Source organism: Harpia harpyja, chromosome 14, assembly GCF_026419915.1.
Source record: "Harpia harpyja isolate bHarHar1 chromosome 14, bHarHar1 primary haplotype, whole genome shotgun sequence".
NCBI lineage: Eukaryota > Metazoa > Chordata > Aves > Accipitriformes > Accipitridae > Harpia > Harpia harpyja.
The window spans coordinates 35,559,567-35,575,916 of NC_068953.1; the positions used below are offsets into that span (position 1 = coordinate 35,559,567).

At 39.4% G+C, this 16,350-nt stretch overlaps 1 protein-coding gene across 6 annotated transcripts in view; it reads right to left on the reverse strand.

Annotated features, from left to right (window-relative positions):
- DAPK2 (death associated protein kinase 2) overlaps positions 1–16,350 on the reverse strand; it is a 61,100-nt gene that overhangs the window by 26,347 nt on the left and 18,403 nt on the right. For 5 of the 6 annotated variants that reach the window (XM_052807537.1, XM_052807536.1, XM_052807533.1 and 2 more), the window contains one exon: positions 5,261–5,482. In XM_052807537.1, the coding sequence (XP_052663497.1) occupies positions 5,261–5,482 (222 nt within the window). Of the gene's footprint in view, positions 1–5,221; positions 5,483–16,350 lie in introns of those variants that run through there. The other variant, XM_052807535.1, reaches the window with a different exon arrangement.

Below are 16,350 nucleotides of genomic sequence, written 5' to 3' on the forward strand. Positions count from 1 at the left end.
TTAGAGGATACCTTCCTGCCTGGAGGAGACTGGCAACTTTCTTTTCAGGAATCTCCTTTGCTACACAAAGGAATGTCAGAAAGTTGTTCAGCTGCCCAGACTGGAAGTACTTAATTCCCTTTCTCTCTTGCTGCCCCCAAGCATAGTCACTTGAAACAGTTGGGTTAGCTGCTCAGGGCACACCAGGGATTTTGCCCCAATGGCAACCTCAGAACATTCTGAGCAACCAGCTATACCCAAGGCATCTCTGAAGAAACTGTACAGCCTGCAAGAACAAGGATCACAGGAGATTTACTTGCTAGCTCTTTGCTGTATTCTCCCTCTTCCCTCTAGTTCACACTAACCTTGAATCATGCTAGGCAGGGGGCACTTCCAAGGTACAGAATACAACATAAAAATAGAAAAGGAAACCAAGAAAAGATTCAGGGAGTCTGAAGTCCCTCTGTTACTTTATCAGCAAAAGACTCCCTCTTACAACAACTACATGAGCATTTCATTTTCTGAAGGTCAGAGATCAGCGTACATTACAAACTGTCCATTAATCTCCAGTCTCTTGTGGTATGGCATAAGACATTAGCTTAAGCTGCAGAGATCTTAAAAGAGTAATCTAAAGGAAAATTCAATAGAAGAGATGTGATGATTTCTCATTAACAAAGACTCAGGCTTTAAAAACAGGTTTGAGTAAATTGTACAAAGAGAGCGGTAAGCAATTTAGTGCAGGATTGTTCTTATCCAAGTTATGCATCTGAACTCAGAGAAATCCTCAGGCAGAAGACACTAGCAATCCCAAAAGCCAGCCATTACGGAATCCCAGAAAAAAAGCAGATCAGCACTAACACCCTTGCAGTAAAACACTCATAACTGCACTACAAGTTACATTTGAACACCCAGGGAGGTGTGTGTTTTAAATCAGCACCACCTGTAAAAGAGCAAATGTTCCTTTCTCAAAGGACCTTAGGTTACAGAAAAAAATCCTTACTCTGGTTCCACCTCTTTCCCTATTACCATGTCACCTTATTCCCACGGCAAACAAAGAAGCAAGCAAATGATACCTTTGTTCTTCCTTCAAAGTCCAATAGAAGACAAACGACAATGCTGCCTTCTTGGCAACAGCTGTTTATTTTGTGTACACAACCTTGACACTTACCAGTAGAGGAGACTGGCGTATCAATCAAACTTGCCTTCAGGCTGCTTTTGTCTCGGCAAAGCAGCTTCAAGGCAGGGCCCAAAAGACAGAGAACAGTGGGGTAACAAAAAGCTGTGGAGAGCATATCCCTGAATAATGTGCACAAGGAAGGGCAAACTGTGTACCTGCCAAACTGCACTTAACAGCAGTGGACTTGGCAATGTTCTTCCTGCTCTTGAACAGAAGAAACAACACCTGTAGAATCAACCCCTGTGTAAAGAGGAGATAGCCTTGCCTGTGCCAGCACAGTGAGTTTGGGAGAGGGTCAACATTTTAGCCAAAGCCTCTTTTAAACATCAGGGTAGCTTCTTCAATTGGTCAAGAATACTGGGGACATTCTTTTTGAAGCTGAAGTCCACCGTAGCTTAACATAAGATTAACTGGCCAGGTGCTGTAACACTTATTTTGATAAACTGCAGGGAGTATGTGACTGATATCAGAATGTCAGGAAGAGAGATCATCTGTTTACAGAGAGAATTTAATTAACTTTATTAGCAATTATCATCATCCTCAATTTGTACACAGCAACTGAATGCAGTGGCCTTAATCCGGTCAAAACTGCTGCATCCAGCCTTTTAAAAGTGAAATAAGCTACAGCCTGACAACAGGACACACAGAATGTATCAGGCTACGTGAGGACACGAAAAAGCAGAAGGTAATGAAATGGGAGGTTGTTTTAGCACAAAGTAGCTGCCAGTCAGAAAAAGCAAGCTCCTTTCCTGTCTTCCAGCACATGGCTATAGAGACCAACATTTGGCCATAGACATATACCTAAAAATTAACAGATGCTTATCATTACTCATATGCCATCTGCCAGCAGTCACGTTCATCTTCAGGAATGCTCCCTGGCCTAAATGCTGGCTCCCCTGAAAAGCTAGTGGTTATTTCATCTCTCCCAGGGATCAAAGCCTCAGTGCCTGGATTACATACACAAGGTCAAGGCAAGTGCGCTAGGGAACATATGATCTACGTAACTTCAGCCACAGTGTCTCTGTATTTCCTGATTTATACATACAGAAAAATTGCACCATTTACTCATTACCTAAAAATTGTAATAAGCAGAAGAACTCAGGGTGTCTCCTTGCTTACAGCCCTACTTTAGTATCACGAATTGACAGATAAAGGGTATGTCATCTTCTGCACAGCTCCTCTAAGACTCAGAGCTTTGTAAACTAAGTGGTATTGATTCTACAAGAGAGCAGGACACAGCCCAAAAAAGCTTAAATTGATGTCTGTCCTCCTTCACTACATGACAAATTTCATCCCCTTAGGCCAAGACCATACATCCTGACCAGCAAAGCTCCATTTATTAGAAGAGCTACTTCCATTCCTGGCTCTGATGAGCACAAGCATACAATTCTACTCACCGCTTTGTGTGACAGTGTTCGGGTTTCCCCTGGTTCTCAGTGGAGATTAGGAAGGCTGAACTACACAAACACACATAGATATAAATCTGCACATGCACCAAGATAATTTATATCCCTTTCAATTCCTTAAGATAGACCAACTGCACATACTATGAACTGTACAGAAGGAGATGCTTTGGTTGTAGGTCTATATGATCATCCGTGCACACAGAGTCACTCACTTCTATTACAGTCTTGATCCTCAGCCATAAAACACCCAGGATGGCAACAAGTCAAGTGCCAAGTTTCATCCAAATGCATTATCCCAGTATAAGTTTGGGTATAAAGAGACCCAGCCACTCGGTGCCTCCACTTTTTCATTTCTTGAAAAAGTGAAATAATTTTTATCATTTTTTTTTTGCTCAATAATTGACATTAGGCAACTGCAAAGTTTTCTTGAAATGACTTTCAAACTAACACATCAACAGTAACACTGTCAACTTTGGGGACATCCAAATGTTCTACAGCATTCAGCTGCAGATGCAATGCAGAGGTGCAAGTGATCTTCCTGTGACCTCCCAGCCACTACAGGTCAAATCTAATATGCATCAGAATGGTTGGCAAATAGCACTGAGAACAGAAAGCCAAACAGCAGCAGGCAACTTAGTTCCCTTCCTGGCTTCACAGTGGAGAATTTGCCTCCCTGGGGTGAGCAGGGGAAGCTGAAATTAATTACATGACCTAAAGTGATGACAATCTCCTGTAGCATCGAACACTTCAGTATATACAGTCTGATAGATCAGTTACTTTAACAATCTTCCCTTGGTATTGCATACCAGTAATCGTGAAAACTGCTGCAGCTGGTCTATGTGCCCTGCTCTAGCTCTGCAACAGCAACTCTTTGTTCTTTTGGGATATCACTAGTGCCTTCTCACAAAACCTCTACTTTAGCCTCTCCAATATAAGCTGAACTCACATCAACAGGAATAACTCTTCCAACGTCATTCTGATTCATATTAGGTTGCAAGGCCAGGAGGCAAAAATGCTATTTACACAGAGCAAAGTTCTCCTGGCCAGGCTGGAAAGAGGTATTTCTTCTTTTAAAAAAAATCAGCCTCCTATTCCTCTTTATTTGTTAGGGTCCTTCTACATCATATCACATTACATTTCACAAAACTGAAGAAATTCCATCACACATACATTAGTGTCAGCATTGAAGTGACTGTAAATTTTACCCTCCACACACATTTCAGATTAATGTCACATAACCAACCCCTGCATGCAATCCCCAAAACATATGACTTTGAAACACTGTTAAAATGATATGACGGCTTTCCAAAACATGGTCGGGCACATCTGTCCAAATGGCGGACTTTAAGAATCTCAAGCCAGGCAGTAGAAAGAAGCAGAACACACTGAAAACAAGTTGTGTTGTAAGAGATTATATTATTAGTCTGTGGTCTGCATCTGTCTCAAATGTTTCACCTCAGTTCCATCAAACATACAGGAAAGGGAACAGGGTGTAAGAAATAGCTGATGTCTTTGGGATGCAGTATTTCTAGGCTGGTGAAACAAGCAGCCAAACAGAATTCACACAGGTAATTTAATAGCTATTGTAGAGATGGGCAATTTGGATACTGCTTCCTATTCTAATAAACCAGCATCTCTCTACATAGTAAACACCTATTAGCCAGGTTTTCTCACTTCCTTTCAGTAAGATTAAATACAGACAAAAGCGTCGAAGATGACTCCCTGAAATGCAAACTCGTGTTCCAACTAAGCAAAGGCTCCTTAGCCAAGGCTTTATGAAGATGATTCCTGACCACACTTCCAGCTTCCCTGGGCTGTGCATTTATTCTTCCAGGCAGGGACACGCAGAAGTTCTGCAGAACCAGCCGCCATCCCCTCAGCCCAGACAGAGAAGCTGCTGCTAGCTGGTTTTAAATCTCTTCTTAAACAGTACAAACCAGTTTGCATTACATAGCCAACATATGGTTTGGGATAGTCATCCTAAACCACCAGCCTGGCTGTCCAATGGGTCACAGTGCAGGGGTGAACCTACAGCAGTCCACAGATCCCCTGGTTGGGAGGTTCACTTGTCAGCAGGAGCTAAATGGCAAGGGTTTTCCTCCACCACATGGTGGAACAAGAGAAGAGTGAGCAGCTCTTTTTCACTCCCAGCCTGTTGCTATTCATCCTTGATAGTGAAAGCCTAGGGATTAAAAAAAAAAACCTCTTCCCTCACCCTCCTCCCCTCTTTTCCCTAGCCTCCTCTAAATGAGGAGAATATGGGAGTAGTGAGAATGGCTGCAAATTTTGCAAAGGAATTGGTGGCTTCACATGCATTGGGAGAGATGAAAGCAGAAAAAAATGAAATGAGCATTCAGTGGCCATTTGTGCTTCCTCCAAGGGTCACATCAGGGCACCCCCAGGCAGACATGAGGTAATCCCTCTGTTAGTAAACTGTTCTCAAGTTGACAACACTCCCTGGCTCAGTAACAATGGCCTCAGCTGATGTTAAGGTGCACCTGTATCCTCAGGGCACATGGATGAACTGGGGGGCCTGTTTACCAGCAACCTCCTTCAATTCTCTTGCCAAGATCTGTGAGGCATGAGAACACAACAGCCCCATTTTAACAGTGCCTCTATGTTCTGGCAGCCTCTGCAGCCCTTTCCCGTTCCTATTTACCTCATCCTGCCCTGGAGGATAGGAAGTCCCCTTACTCACAGCTCAAGGATGAGGACCACATCTGTCTTGTTCTCATAGATGTCATGCAGCTTGATGATGTTGGCATGCAGAATCTGCTGCAGAATTGTAACCTCCCGTTCAATTTCCTCACGTCTCACTCCACGACGGCTGGCCCGACTCTGACGTTTTTTAATGAACTTAGCAGCATACTCCATACCGGTGCTTTTGTCTCGACATTTCTTCACTATAGCAAACTGGCCACTGCAAGGACAAGAAAATAACAAAAATTCTCTTAAAGCTTTCATATAATCACAGCCTCCCAAATAAGCCATTCATATACAAAGCTTGATCCTGCAACCCCTGAGCAACACTGCTAACCATACAAGCTTGCTCTTCGCACAATAGTGAGGACCGTCAGAATTCTGCAGTTAAAGTCACTAGAGCATAACAAGGTAGCCTCCTGCTGTGTCTGAAATTTAGCAAAACCAAGCAGTGTGTGACAAGACAGGAGGACAAATGTTACAATCTCTAAAAAACAGTTCATGTTTAAATGAATAAGATCTGTCTCAAAAGGTTCAAATTACCACTCCTTCACTGGATAATGCTTAAGGCATTCAAGTCTCCAACACACCACTGGATGTTCTGAAAGGACATGCATGCATTATAGTATTTCCATTAAGAATAATCTCTTGGAAAGAACTCAAAGGATTGATAATCCTTTGGAAATGTAGAACTGGCCTCCAGTAACCAATTTTCAAATAAGAGAATGGTTTATTCGTATTTCTGCACTTCACTTGATAATTTAGTTGTAAATTTAGCTAGAGTAAGTAAGAGCTTTCTCACTGCAATTCAGGAATAAAGAATTTCCCGCTGTACCAAACAGTAAAGTGGCTGCATTAAAGTTTAAAAGGCATGTAGCTGCCACTTGCCAATAAAATTTTCCTCACTGTGGCTCCTAAAGTAAGATATTCCAGTCCAACTGTAATATTTCCCCCTTATCTCGTCAGAGGGGAACACTTGGAGGTCAGGTGATTAACTCAAATAATAGTAACCCTGCAGGCTGCAGCCTCATGTCAGTGGTGGGAACCTTTCAAGATGAGAGACTTGTTACTGACTGTTCAATAGGAAAGTAGGGGACCCTGCTTTGTTCTTTGTGTGAGCTTTTCTTTCTTCATCATGCTCTTGAGAAGCACTTTAGACTTAGAGAAGGCAACATTTCCACAGAGTTGATGTTCCCTCCTTCTCAATTGTCTTCTCAAAAAATAACTGTAATCAAGCTGCGAGATGTCTTATCAAAATTAAGAAAGAAAGGTGATCTGCAGCTAAAGCAGGATTTGAGTAATACAAATTCTACATAAGGAAAGAATGTGGAATGAAGCAGTCATTATTCAGAGGATCCTTTTGCTCATCCCATTTAGAAGGGACAATGATAACCATGTTGTATCTTAGAAATGCTTAATCACACTAAAATCATCACAGACATACAAACAAGTAAATTAAATCATAAGCTATTACTGTGTGTTTGCACTTAGTCTACACAGGACATGTTAAGTGAGCTACTTCTACCTTAAAAAAATTAAGAGAAAAGGACAGTCTGTAGCTAAAGTACTAGAGGGATTTGAGCGATCTGAATTCTGCCATAAATGTATTGTATACCCTTTAGCAATTCACTTTTGCCCCATCAGCAAAACAGCAAAGAGACTTACTTTCTTCCACACAGTATGCGTAAGGATATTTGTACAATAGTTAGCATAAATGTGTCTCAGTTTCCTGCTACTGTAACTGAAATACTAAGAACAAACAGTGCTGTGCCATGCAATGTAATAGGCTCTTGTCCAAAGTGATTCCAAAAGGGAGACAAAAAAAAAAAAAAAAAAAATCACACTTAAACAGAAACACATTTCTTTTCATGAAGGATCATCCAGCAGATTTAAACACCGGTAGCTTTTTAGGTTTGATTTAAATATGTAATACTCAAATTAAGCAAGAGTAGTGGGCATATAATATATATTTAAATATATATTAACTCTTTAGGTTGATCAATGAAGATATCTAAATACTTGTTCGTCTGAAGTTAGTGAAACTAACTATGGCTTGAGGTTTCATCACAAATTCTAAACTTCAACTAGTCTGCACTAAAATCAAGTTAGGATAAAGATTTTTCACAGAATTCATGCAAAGTTGCCTTGTTTGGACACAAACACTCACCAATTCTCAAGTTTTCCTTAAATCTTAAAGAACTGAAACTCAAAAACTGACAGGTTTTAAAAAAAAGAAAACCTAGGTTAAAGCACAAAAAGCACTGATGTTAATTCTTTCAAACAAAATTGATGCAGACTCACTGCTCTCCTAGCTCAAGCACCTCCAGCTCAAGTAAGAATGAGGAATAAGAACATTTGGTCCTGACATAAACTTAAGTCAGTCCAAACATAAATGAGGTCAGTCCATTCCATTCAGGATGATGAGTTTCATTCACTCACTGCTCGCTCTCATTGCCCAATAGGAAGCCCGGTATTTTTACTGCTTCAGTGAATTCAATAACTTTCATACAATATATTAAAATAAACTACACTCATTTTTAAACAAATTTGTATGTTCTGATGAACCTTCTTGTACCTAATGGTACTTCAGAATTTATTACTTTAACCTTTCCACAACTATTAGTGCAGACCTGGACATAATGATGTGTAAAGTACATAACAAAATGGGACACTGAATTTGAGCTGGTGGAAAACATGGAGCTAGTGGGGAAGTACTGTAGTGGCAAGAACAACTGTCAAGGAAAATCACTTTAGTAGCAGCATTTGGAGATTGTGTTCAGTAAGTCTGATGGCAGGCTGCTGCTGGCAAGTCTTGGAGCAGTATCTCTGCAATAAAATCTACAAGAGTATGAATGGAAGGAAAAGTTGACTACTGTTGTTTGGACACTAGTTAGAGGACCTCATAGCCTACCTGAGTACATCTGCAATTTTAAGTAGCAAGAACAGTCTATTACCACCCTAAACCTCCTCTGCCAGAAACTGTAAGCTGAGGGTTAGTTCTTGTTATTTATTTTTCCATTGCTAGATTACAGGAGGGATTTATCAACACTTTGTTTTGGTAGAGGGAAAGAAAAAAAAAAAAAGACCATGGAATCCACCTTGCAAATAGGTCATGTATGTACTGTTACAAACACTACCATGGTGGTGAAGCGCACCAGATAGCTGGAGAATTGAGCCTATAGATAAGGTCATGCACTTCAGTCTGCTTTGTTTAAGTGTACAATGCATCTTGTGATAACAGCGATATGAAAAACTGGCAAGCTTGGTATCAAAAGCGGGGGTAAGCAAGAAGAGGCAGTTGGCCAATATCTGCAGAATCTCAGTGATTTAGAGGCAAGGAACACCAGCTCAAATCCATGCTCTGCCCTTTTCATAGTAATTGGAATGAAAACCAGGGAAACTTTAAGTCTACCATGTGTACTCCATATACTACCAAGCATTCCTTAGTCAGAAAAGGCTCAGGTTTTATCAATGAATATTTGATAGAATCATACTTTTGCAAAAACCATCAAAAATATTTCACAGCATTTCCACCAAGGAGCAGAAATAATTTTAAAGTTCTAGGAAGCTATACGGCCAGGAAACCACAGTCAACTAATAAATAAGGCAGGGAAGCCTCTGAGAACAGTGCAGTCAAACAGTTACCCTTGCCTGGCATGTGTACAGCCTAACAGGTATGAAAGATCCTACCACCAAAAGAACTATCTTACCCAAGTCCATTTGTCTCATCACATTCACAAGTCTCTGCTGATGTCCAACTACTTTACAAACAGACAAAACAAGACAGTGAACTCCTTTTTATACCCAGGAGCAGCCCTGTTCTCCCCTGCCACAATGCACTGTATGTCTGAAATCTCACTCTGCAAAAATTGGCGGGTCTCCCAGTTCCAGAATACATGTTTAGTATCAGATATTTCCTTAGTCAGGGCATTATATCCAGACTTCCAAGGAAAAGACTCATCTTACAGATAACCTTAACCTTTAGCTACTGTGATTTTATCAGCCAGGATCTCTTTAAGAATCACAAACTCATTAAGTGCAAACCCCCAATGACTACACTGTAAAAGCACTGAGCTGTTATTGTTTTCAATATTATTATACCCTTCACTGGCTTGGTAAATGAGAGATGCAAGTACAGTTGGAACTTAAATTATGCAGCATACACAGCAATTATATTCGGAACCTTATAATTATATAATGCACTCAGTGCTTCATTAACACAGACAGCTGGTTGGAGTCTGTCTTAAACCTACAAAGGCAAAGAAATAAAAAATTAAAGCTGTCACTTGGTGCTCGCTTGCTGTCAAACGCTAACACTCCATGTCAGAGGCAGCCTCTCATTTCGAAGGGTTCAAACAACACCAGACAGCCTGAAGAACAACTTATTGTTTTTCATTTTCATACATATCCTAAACACTTCTCAGGAGAGAGGTAGAATGGATGGGACAAGTGTAGTTTTCCCTTTATGAATAATCAATCATAAATGGAACTGAGACTGCAGGCATTTGTCAAATCCATTCATTCATTCATATTTCTTTCTGCCTCCTGATTTTATCATTACATGCAAACCCTAAAGAAGCTAAGAGAATGAAATTGCTGCTACCAAGTCCCCAAACTTGCCTTAAACACTCTGCTAAAACAGTTCATTTTGCAGTGCTGAGAGCTGTTACTGTAAAACATTGTGGGTTTCAGGGTTTTTTTGTTTGTTCATTTTTTACAAGACATGCACCTTGTTTGGTTCAGACTTTCTAGAGAGACATGGTACTAACGTTGCTGTGTTTCCTTCCTTGAATTCTCTCTGGGGACATAAATTTTGCCAGCAAAGTTCAGAGAGAATATATTATTTTATGAGTGCAGATTATGGGAATGAACAGAATCACTTTTGCGTTTAAAAAGTCCAGTGATACTGTGGATTTTGTACATTTCTGTTTACTTAAAAGCTTACAAAAATAATAATGACACCAGCATAGGAATTGCTGTCTTCTCCTTTTACATACTTATAGTCTGGGACAACTGTTCATGACAATACCCATTCCCTTGTAATCTACTATTTCCCCGCTGCATGTGTACCCACGAACACACACTCTACCTGCTCTTGTCCCAGTCTGTATGCTATTTCCTTAATCCCTTAAAAACAGGCTTTTGCAGACAGTCTTTACTGAGAGTTTGTGCGTAGAAGAGGTTGCAGGCCACAGGGAAAAATACAAATGGACAATTTCTTAGCCTAGGACATTTAAGACAGTTACAATGGAATTACCCACGATACTGTCCATAACCCACACTTACCAATTTCCCTACTGGGTGCAGAGCACATTTGCTTTGCCCATGCTTGTTCCTGAATTCCCAGGGTCTTTATTAAAGCATCACAGGGTAATGCTAAAGTATTTTCCAACCACCTTAAAGACTGCCATAAAGCAGCAGCTGGTGTATCTCTCCACACAAGTAGCCCAATGCTTTGCCAAGTACTGATACACTGAAGCACACTAAGAGAAGAGCTAAAGGCTGGAGAAGGGACAGGCAGGGAGAAAAGTCTTCGAACAAGTGTTTAGGAGGTAGCATATTGCTCTACTTTTCTACCAGACACAATGAATAGTTCATGTGGAGGTCCATACAGCTACGAAAAAAAGAGAATGTCTCACTGATATTTTACAATCACGGTCACACTTTGGATTTCTTGTTAACTACAGAGCTTCTAAAGTCAAGGACCAAGACAACAGCATTTCTGCACCTCCTAATGCATTTGCATTCAGCACATCAGAATCAAACAGCATCAGCTTCCCAAAACTTTCAATCTAGGCTAGGAAAAAAGTAGAAGAAAGGAAAGTGTGTGTCTCTGACACCTGAGCTGACGGCACTGAGAAATTAAGCCATTTACTTAATTTCACATGCGGAGTCTGTGGCTGATTTTAGACTTGAAACTAAATTTCACAGCTCAGATATCCAAATTTCAGCCAAATGACTTAGCCAAAATTCATGGGTTTTAGTATATCACTGAAGTGCAGGTGACTTGAATCATAAACAGCAGTATTTACAACACACACAAGATAAGCTCAGAGGCTGACACTTCCTGATTTTTTTAGTTTTTTAAAGAAATGAAGTTTGTTCCCTTTCAGAAATATTTTGGACAGCTGTACAAAAGCCTTGTCAGATTCAACATAGTCTGTCCTCAATTGTGGTAGCAGCTCAAGAGTATAAACAATAGCAGCTGCAACCTGTCAGTTATAATATAATTAGGTACAACATCAAATCCATCCATCATTAATAAGGGCATTTATCCTAGCTACAAAGACAACCTATTATTCACATTGCTACTATCATCTAGGAGATTTGTCGCTGAATAAGAACACAGAAACAATATTACTGGCTGGTTTTGGAGTCTATTTTTCAGAAGCATGCTTTAGGGGAACACAAGTTCAGCAGTTCAGGAGAGGATGTGGAAAAGATGTGGGGAAGAGAGAAACTGGACAATCCAGAATAACAGGATAACTTCTTGCTCTTTTTTCAAAGTTTATTTTTAATACTGGTTCTGGAGGGTAATGCTCTGGGGCAGAATTTGACTTGAGAAAATTACAGAAGTGCAGCCTGCCAGTTTGGAATGCCTCAGTGCATAACAGTGGTATTGCTATGGAGCATTAGAATAAAGAGAGCCTTTAAGCAACTGTTTGTATAGGTATGGGTTTACACGAATCTTCCTCTGATACTCCAGAAACACTGCATCACTGAGTAGCTGTCATGAAACGCTGAAAATATGTAAAACAAAACACTGAGATGACAGTACAGGTTACCTGACTCCAGTCAGGCTCTCTGAGGCCAGAAGAGGGAGAAGTCAGGAAGCTGATTCTGTCTGTCATTTGAGAAGAGCAAACCATTTCTTTCCCAAATACCAAACATATGTTCCCTTTCTGCATATTCAATCTATTGCTTTATGTTCTGTCCATATTCATCTTAATTTCATTCATTAAAGAATTCTAAAAAGGAGGATTTTTAATCTTATTATTTTTTGGTAGTTGTTAAAACTTGAAATTCCCATAAAATAGATACGTTAGAACACGTTGACAGACACACTTTACACTGAAATATGTTTTCAATGAGTTGTTTGAAAAGTAAGTGAACCTGGAAAAGGACAGTATTCTGGCATTCTGCCAGTCAAAAGGCAACACTCAATTCCCTAGATGAGGCGGGACAATTTACTTTGGAACGGATTTACAAGGGATTTTAGACAGACTGCAACCTCCCACCGACTTTAATGGTAATAAGGTTCCTACATACTTGATGGAAAATAACACCTTAGTCTTTCTGTACTTAATTTCCCAAAGTTTGTAAAACGCAGGTAATGCTACTGGAAAAATGAAATAAAATTATAAGGGGTAAGCATACAGCTGGACCTACAAATTAATTCCATGTCTGTAGAAATCATTAGACTTGCAATTATAATCATTCATATTTTTATTCATTAGGTGTTCCTGCACAAGAATACATGACCAGAAAGGAAACTAAAATAAAACCTAACAGCATCTCAACCAGTCTTTTAACTGCCTAGATGCACACACAGACTACTGTGAATGCAAGATAGTTTAACCCTTCTTTTCACAGAGCACCTGCAACCTCACTTGGGGATCTGAGCATCTAGTTGGGATTCCTTTTGTTTCCAATTTGGGAGGTGTCTGCTCGAGGCTGGAGTTTGCAATGAGAAGCCACTTGGCTCAGCAACGTCAGCAGTATATGGCCAGGCTGTTGGAAGAGTACAATCATGGCCTATTGCACAGAGCAAAACACGGCAATACTTTTTCCACACAGTTTTTTTACTTGAATGGTGCCATGAATATCTATTATTCTTTTTTGATGTTGGTTTTGACCTACAGCAGGTGTAGGGAGGTGAAATTCCAAAAAAGGTGAAAGTCTCCTCCTTCCATTTGAGAAGAACAGAAAATAGCAATCTAAAGTACACCAAGCTACAGCAGTATGAACTTGGTAATACCGACGTCGACACATTTGGTATCGCTGCACCAGATGGAAAAGTTCATTAAACTAGAGTGGACACAAGCAAATGCTTTTTGATAACCTTCCATTCCCCTTGATCTTCTCCTCCCTCGCGTGTTTTCTTGTTGTTTATTATGTTTTAAAAAGGTTACACTGAACTCTTCCTAGCCTACTTCAGTTCTTGCTCAGATGTGCACTTCTCTCAAGATTGAAGCCGAGTTAAAGAAACTATGGTTGGTATGCCAGCCAGCTGGTTTTAACAGTATAATTACATTCTGGACAATGCAAGGGCCTCGAAGGAAACTTCTCACACCAGAAGTCTCAAAGCTATACAATGTAGGAAGACAACAAAACTCAAGCCTGGTTGCAATTCAGAATTATACTAGACACTGGGAAGGTAAAAGACACACTTTAACATTTTTGAGTGATCCTGTTTAAACCGCTTCCACTCCATGTACTGAGAAAAACAGAAACACCTCAGGTGCTGAGCTCAGCTGGGTCAGAAAGTGGGGCTGCCTCAAGCATGTCACTGTCACTTCATCTGTCTACCTTACAGCAGTACCTTGAAAACAGCAGTCGTATCCACGGGATAGAACTAGATGGTTCTGACTCATGTTTACATCAAATTATGAACACACAATTCTGATTTAAGAACATTTTCTATAGAAGAGTAGGGTAAATGTTTCAGTCTCACAGCATCCTTCCCCACTACCCTAAACATGCTCTATGTATCTAAAAGCAAGATTCGGGACACAACATCATACACAAGGCACCGTTATCATAAAAAACCAACAGCTTACTATAGGAAGGACTTGATAGGAAAAGTGAAAAAATGAGCTTTCACAATATAAAAAGGTGCACACAGTTTGAATAAAAACATGAATTTTATATTTGTCCTTTTTTCCTTCACATTTAAGACATTCAGTTGTGGGAATGCAAGCCTAAAAGGGTTTATTTGCTATTAAAAACCCTACCCCAAACAAAGACAAACAACGTAATTCACATATGTGGTTGCCTGTGCTTAGGAAGCCAAAACATACCTTAGAGATCTAATTTTAAGTTTACTAGATTTTGCAAAGTTTGCCAGTCGTTGGCTCTCTTTCTCTAATTGGATGATAAATTATGTTTGGTCACTTGACAGCAAGAAAAAAAGAAATTACACCCTATCAAGTGTCATATAGTCTCTGACCTCTGAATCAATATGATATCTTTAACCCTTAAAGCAATTCTATTTACGTAATAAATGTAACTGACAGCAATCGGTTACTTTACAGTCTGTCATAAGCCAAGTCAGCTTCACCGTCTGTTAGCATCACATTGTCCTTTCTGCAGTGAGTGAGCTTACAGCAGCCTTTGCTTTGATTTTGCACAATCTACAGTTAGAGCAAGTAAAAATCCTAAAAATATATTATGAAATCATCATGTGTACATTCTTAAGTTAATATACATAAACATAATCACAGATAATAGTGTCTAGCTAACCTGAATGCAGGACTTCTCTAGATTCAAGAAGCTGGTTTATTTAGTTTCAGCAAAGAAGGGTCTTTTATTCTCAGTTACAACAATTGTTTTTGTCAACAGTTTTGTTCATCGTGCCTTTTTGCCACTCTTAAATTCAGATCAGTTTTAACTTGCGATCTCAAGCTTAGAAAGTCTGCATCTTATTACTTTTCCATCTTTTTCACTCCTATTTCTTTTCCTTGGAAAAACTACACTAATAATTTTATCCTTTCATGGTTGCATTTTTGTTAACTTTCAAAGCAAAGCCCTTGGGAATTCTTGCTGAATGCCTTTCTTAAAAAATCTCAAGCCTGAAAAAGCTGTTTTCCTCTCAAATTTAAGTGATTAGAGCAATTGCTCTACTGCACGTAATTTTATCAAGCTAAATACTCTCCTCCCTCTTTCCTTACACTTCAGAGATGATTTCTGCTAGTTGTAATTGCATTGGCATGCTCTTCCCAGCAGCCAAGACAGGATTCTGTTGGTAACTTCTTCTACAATCTATTTGTATGCTCTCAGCTCATTTATGAAACACAGCTCAAACCGAAGGCCATGCAAGGTTCACAAAATATATGCATAAAAGCACTTTCCTGGAAGTTTTTTGTAGGAAGTCTGTGGTCACAGCCATAAAGAACTAGAACTCTTCTGTAAACGGACTACAGCAATAATTTGTAGTATACTTTATTTTTTATAGACTTTTTTTTTTTTTTTGAGACTAAACCAGGATTTGGTACAGCAGAAATTTAATCTAAGCAGTGAATAAATAGTATGTCCAACAGCAAAGTATTTACAAAGAAACCAGAGTATGATAGCTGAAACAACAAAACAGAAATCCTAGCATGGCAAAGTCACCGAAGGGAAAGTACCTTGCTGCTTCCATAAGACTTTATGGAATGAAACTAAAAAACCCCAAAACCTTAATCTGTTAAATACTCTGCTGACACCTCTTATAACTTCATAAAGTGCTTTAAAAATAAAATTAATCACAAATGTCACTGTACTTCCTGTTTAAGCTGGAAAAAAAAAGTGAGTTTTGGTTTGTTTGGTGGGGGTTTTTTTCCAAACAAAATGCAAATGAAATGGCTACCTCTCCTAAAGCAACTAACTACACAGAACCTAAACTGCGGCAGATGCCAGATTATGACAATGATCTAAAACTTTTCTTAATAGAGCATTTAACAGGAATTTTACTTGGCTACTAAAAAGTAGATAAATTTTTCATGCGTGTGAAAGGTACAGAAGTAAATCCAATTCACAATATACTACGGCTCTCTTTTGAATCTTTCACACAAGATTATCACAGAAATATCACTAACTTACCACAGCCCCGTGATATAGACTGGAAGAAAATTTTTATCATGTGAGAAACAACTAACATGGCTTAATTTCAGGCTCACTAAGTGCCCGTGCAGTGTCAGGGTGACTTCTAACCAAACCAGTTAATGGTATAGAGAAAAGTATCACAATACAACTACTCTAATAATATGCTAATTTTTAAACCTAACGAGATGCACTATTTTATATAGATAGAGAAAAAGAAATCAGCTACCACTTTTAAACACACTGGCATTTTCACTCACAACCACAACTCATGTTTTTACTAACTGT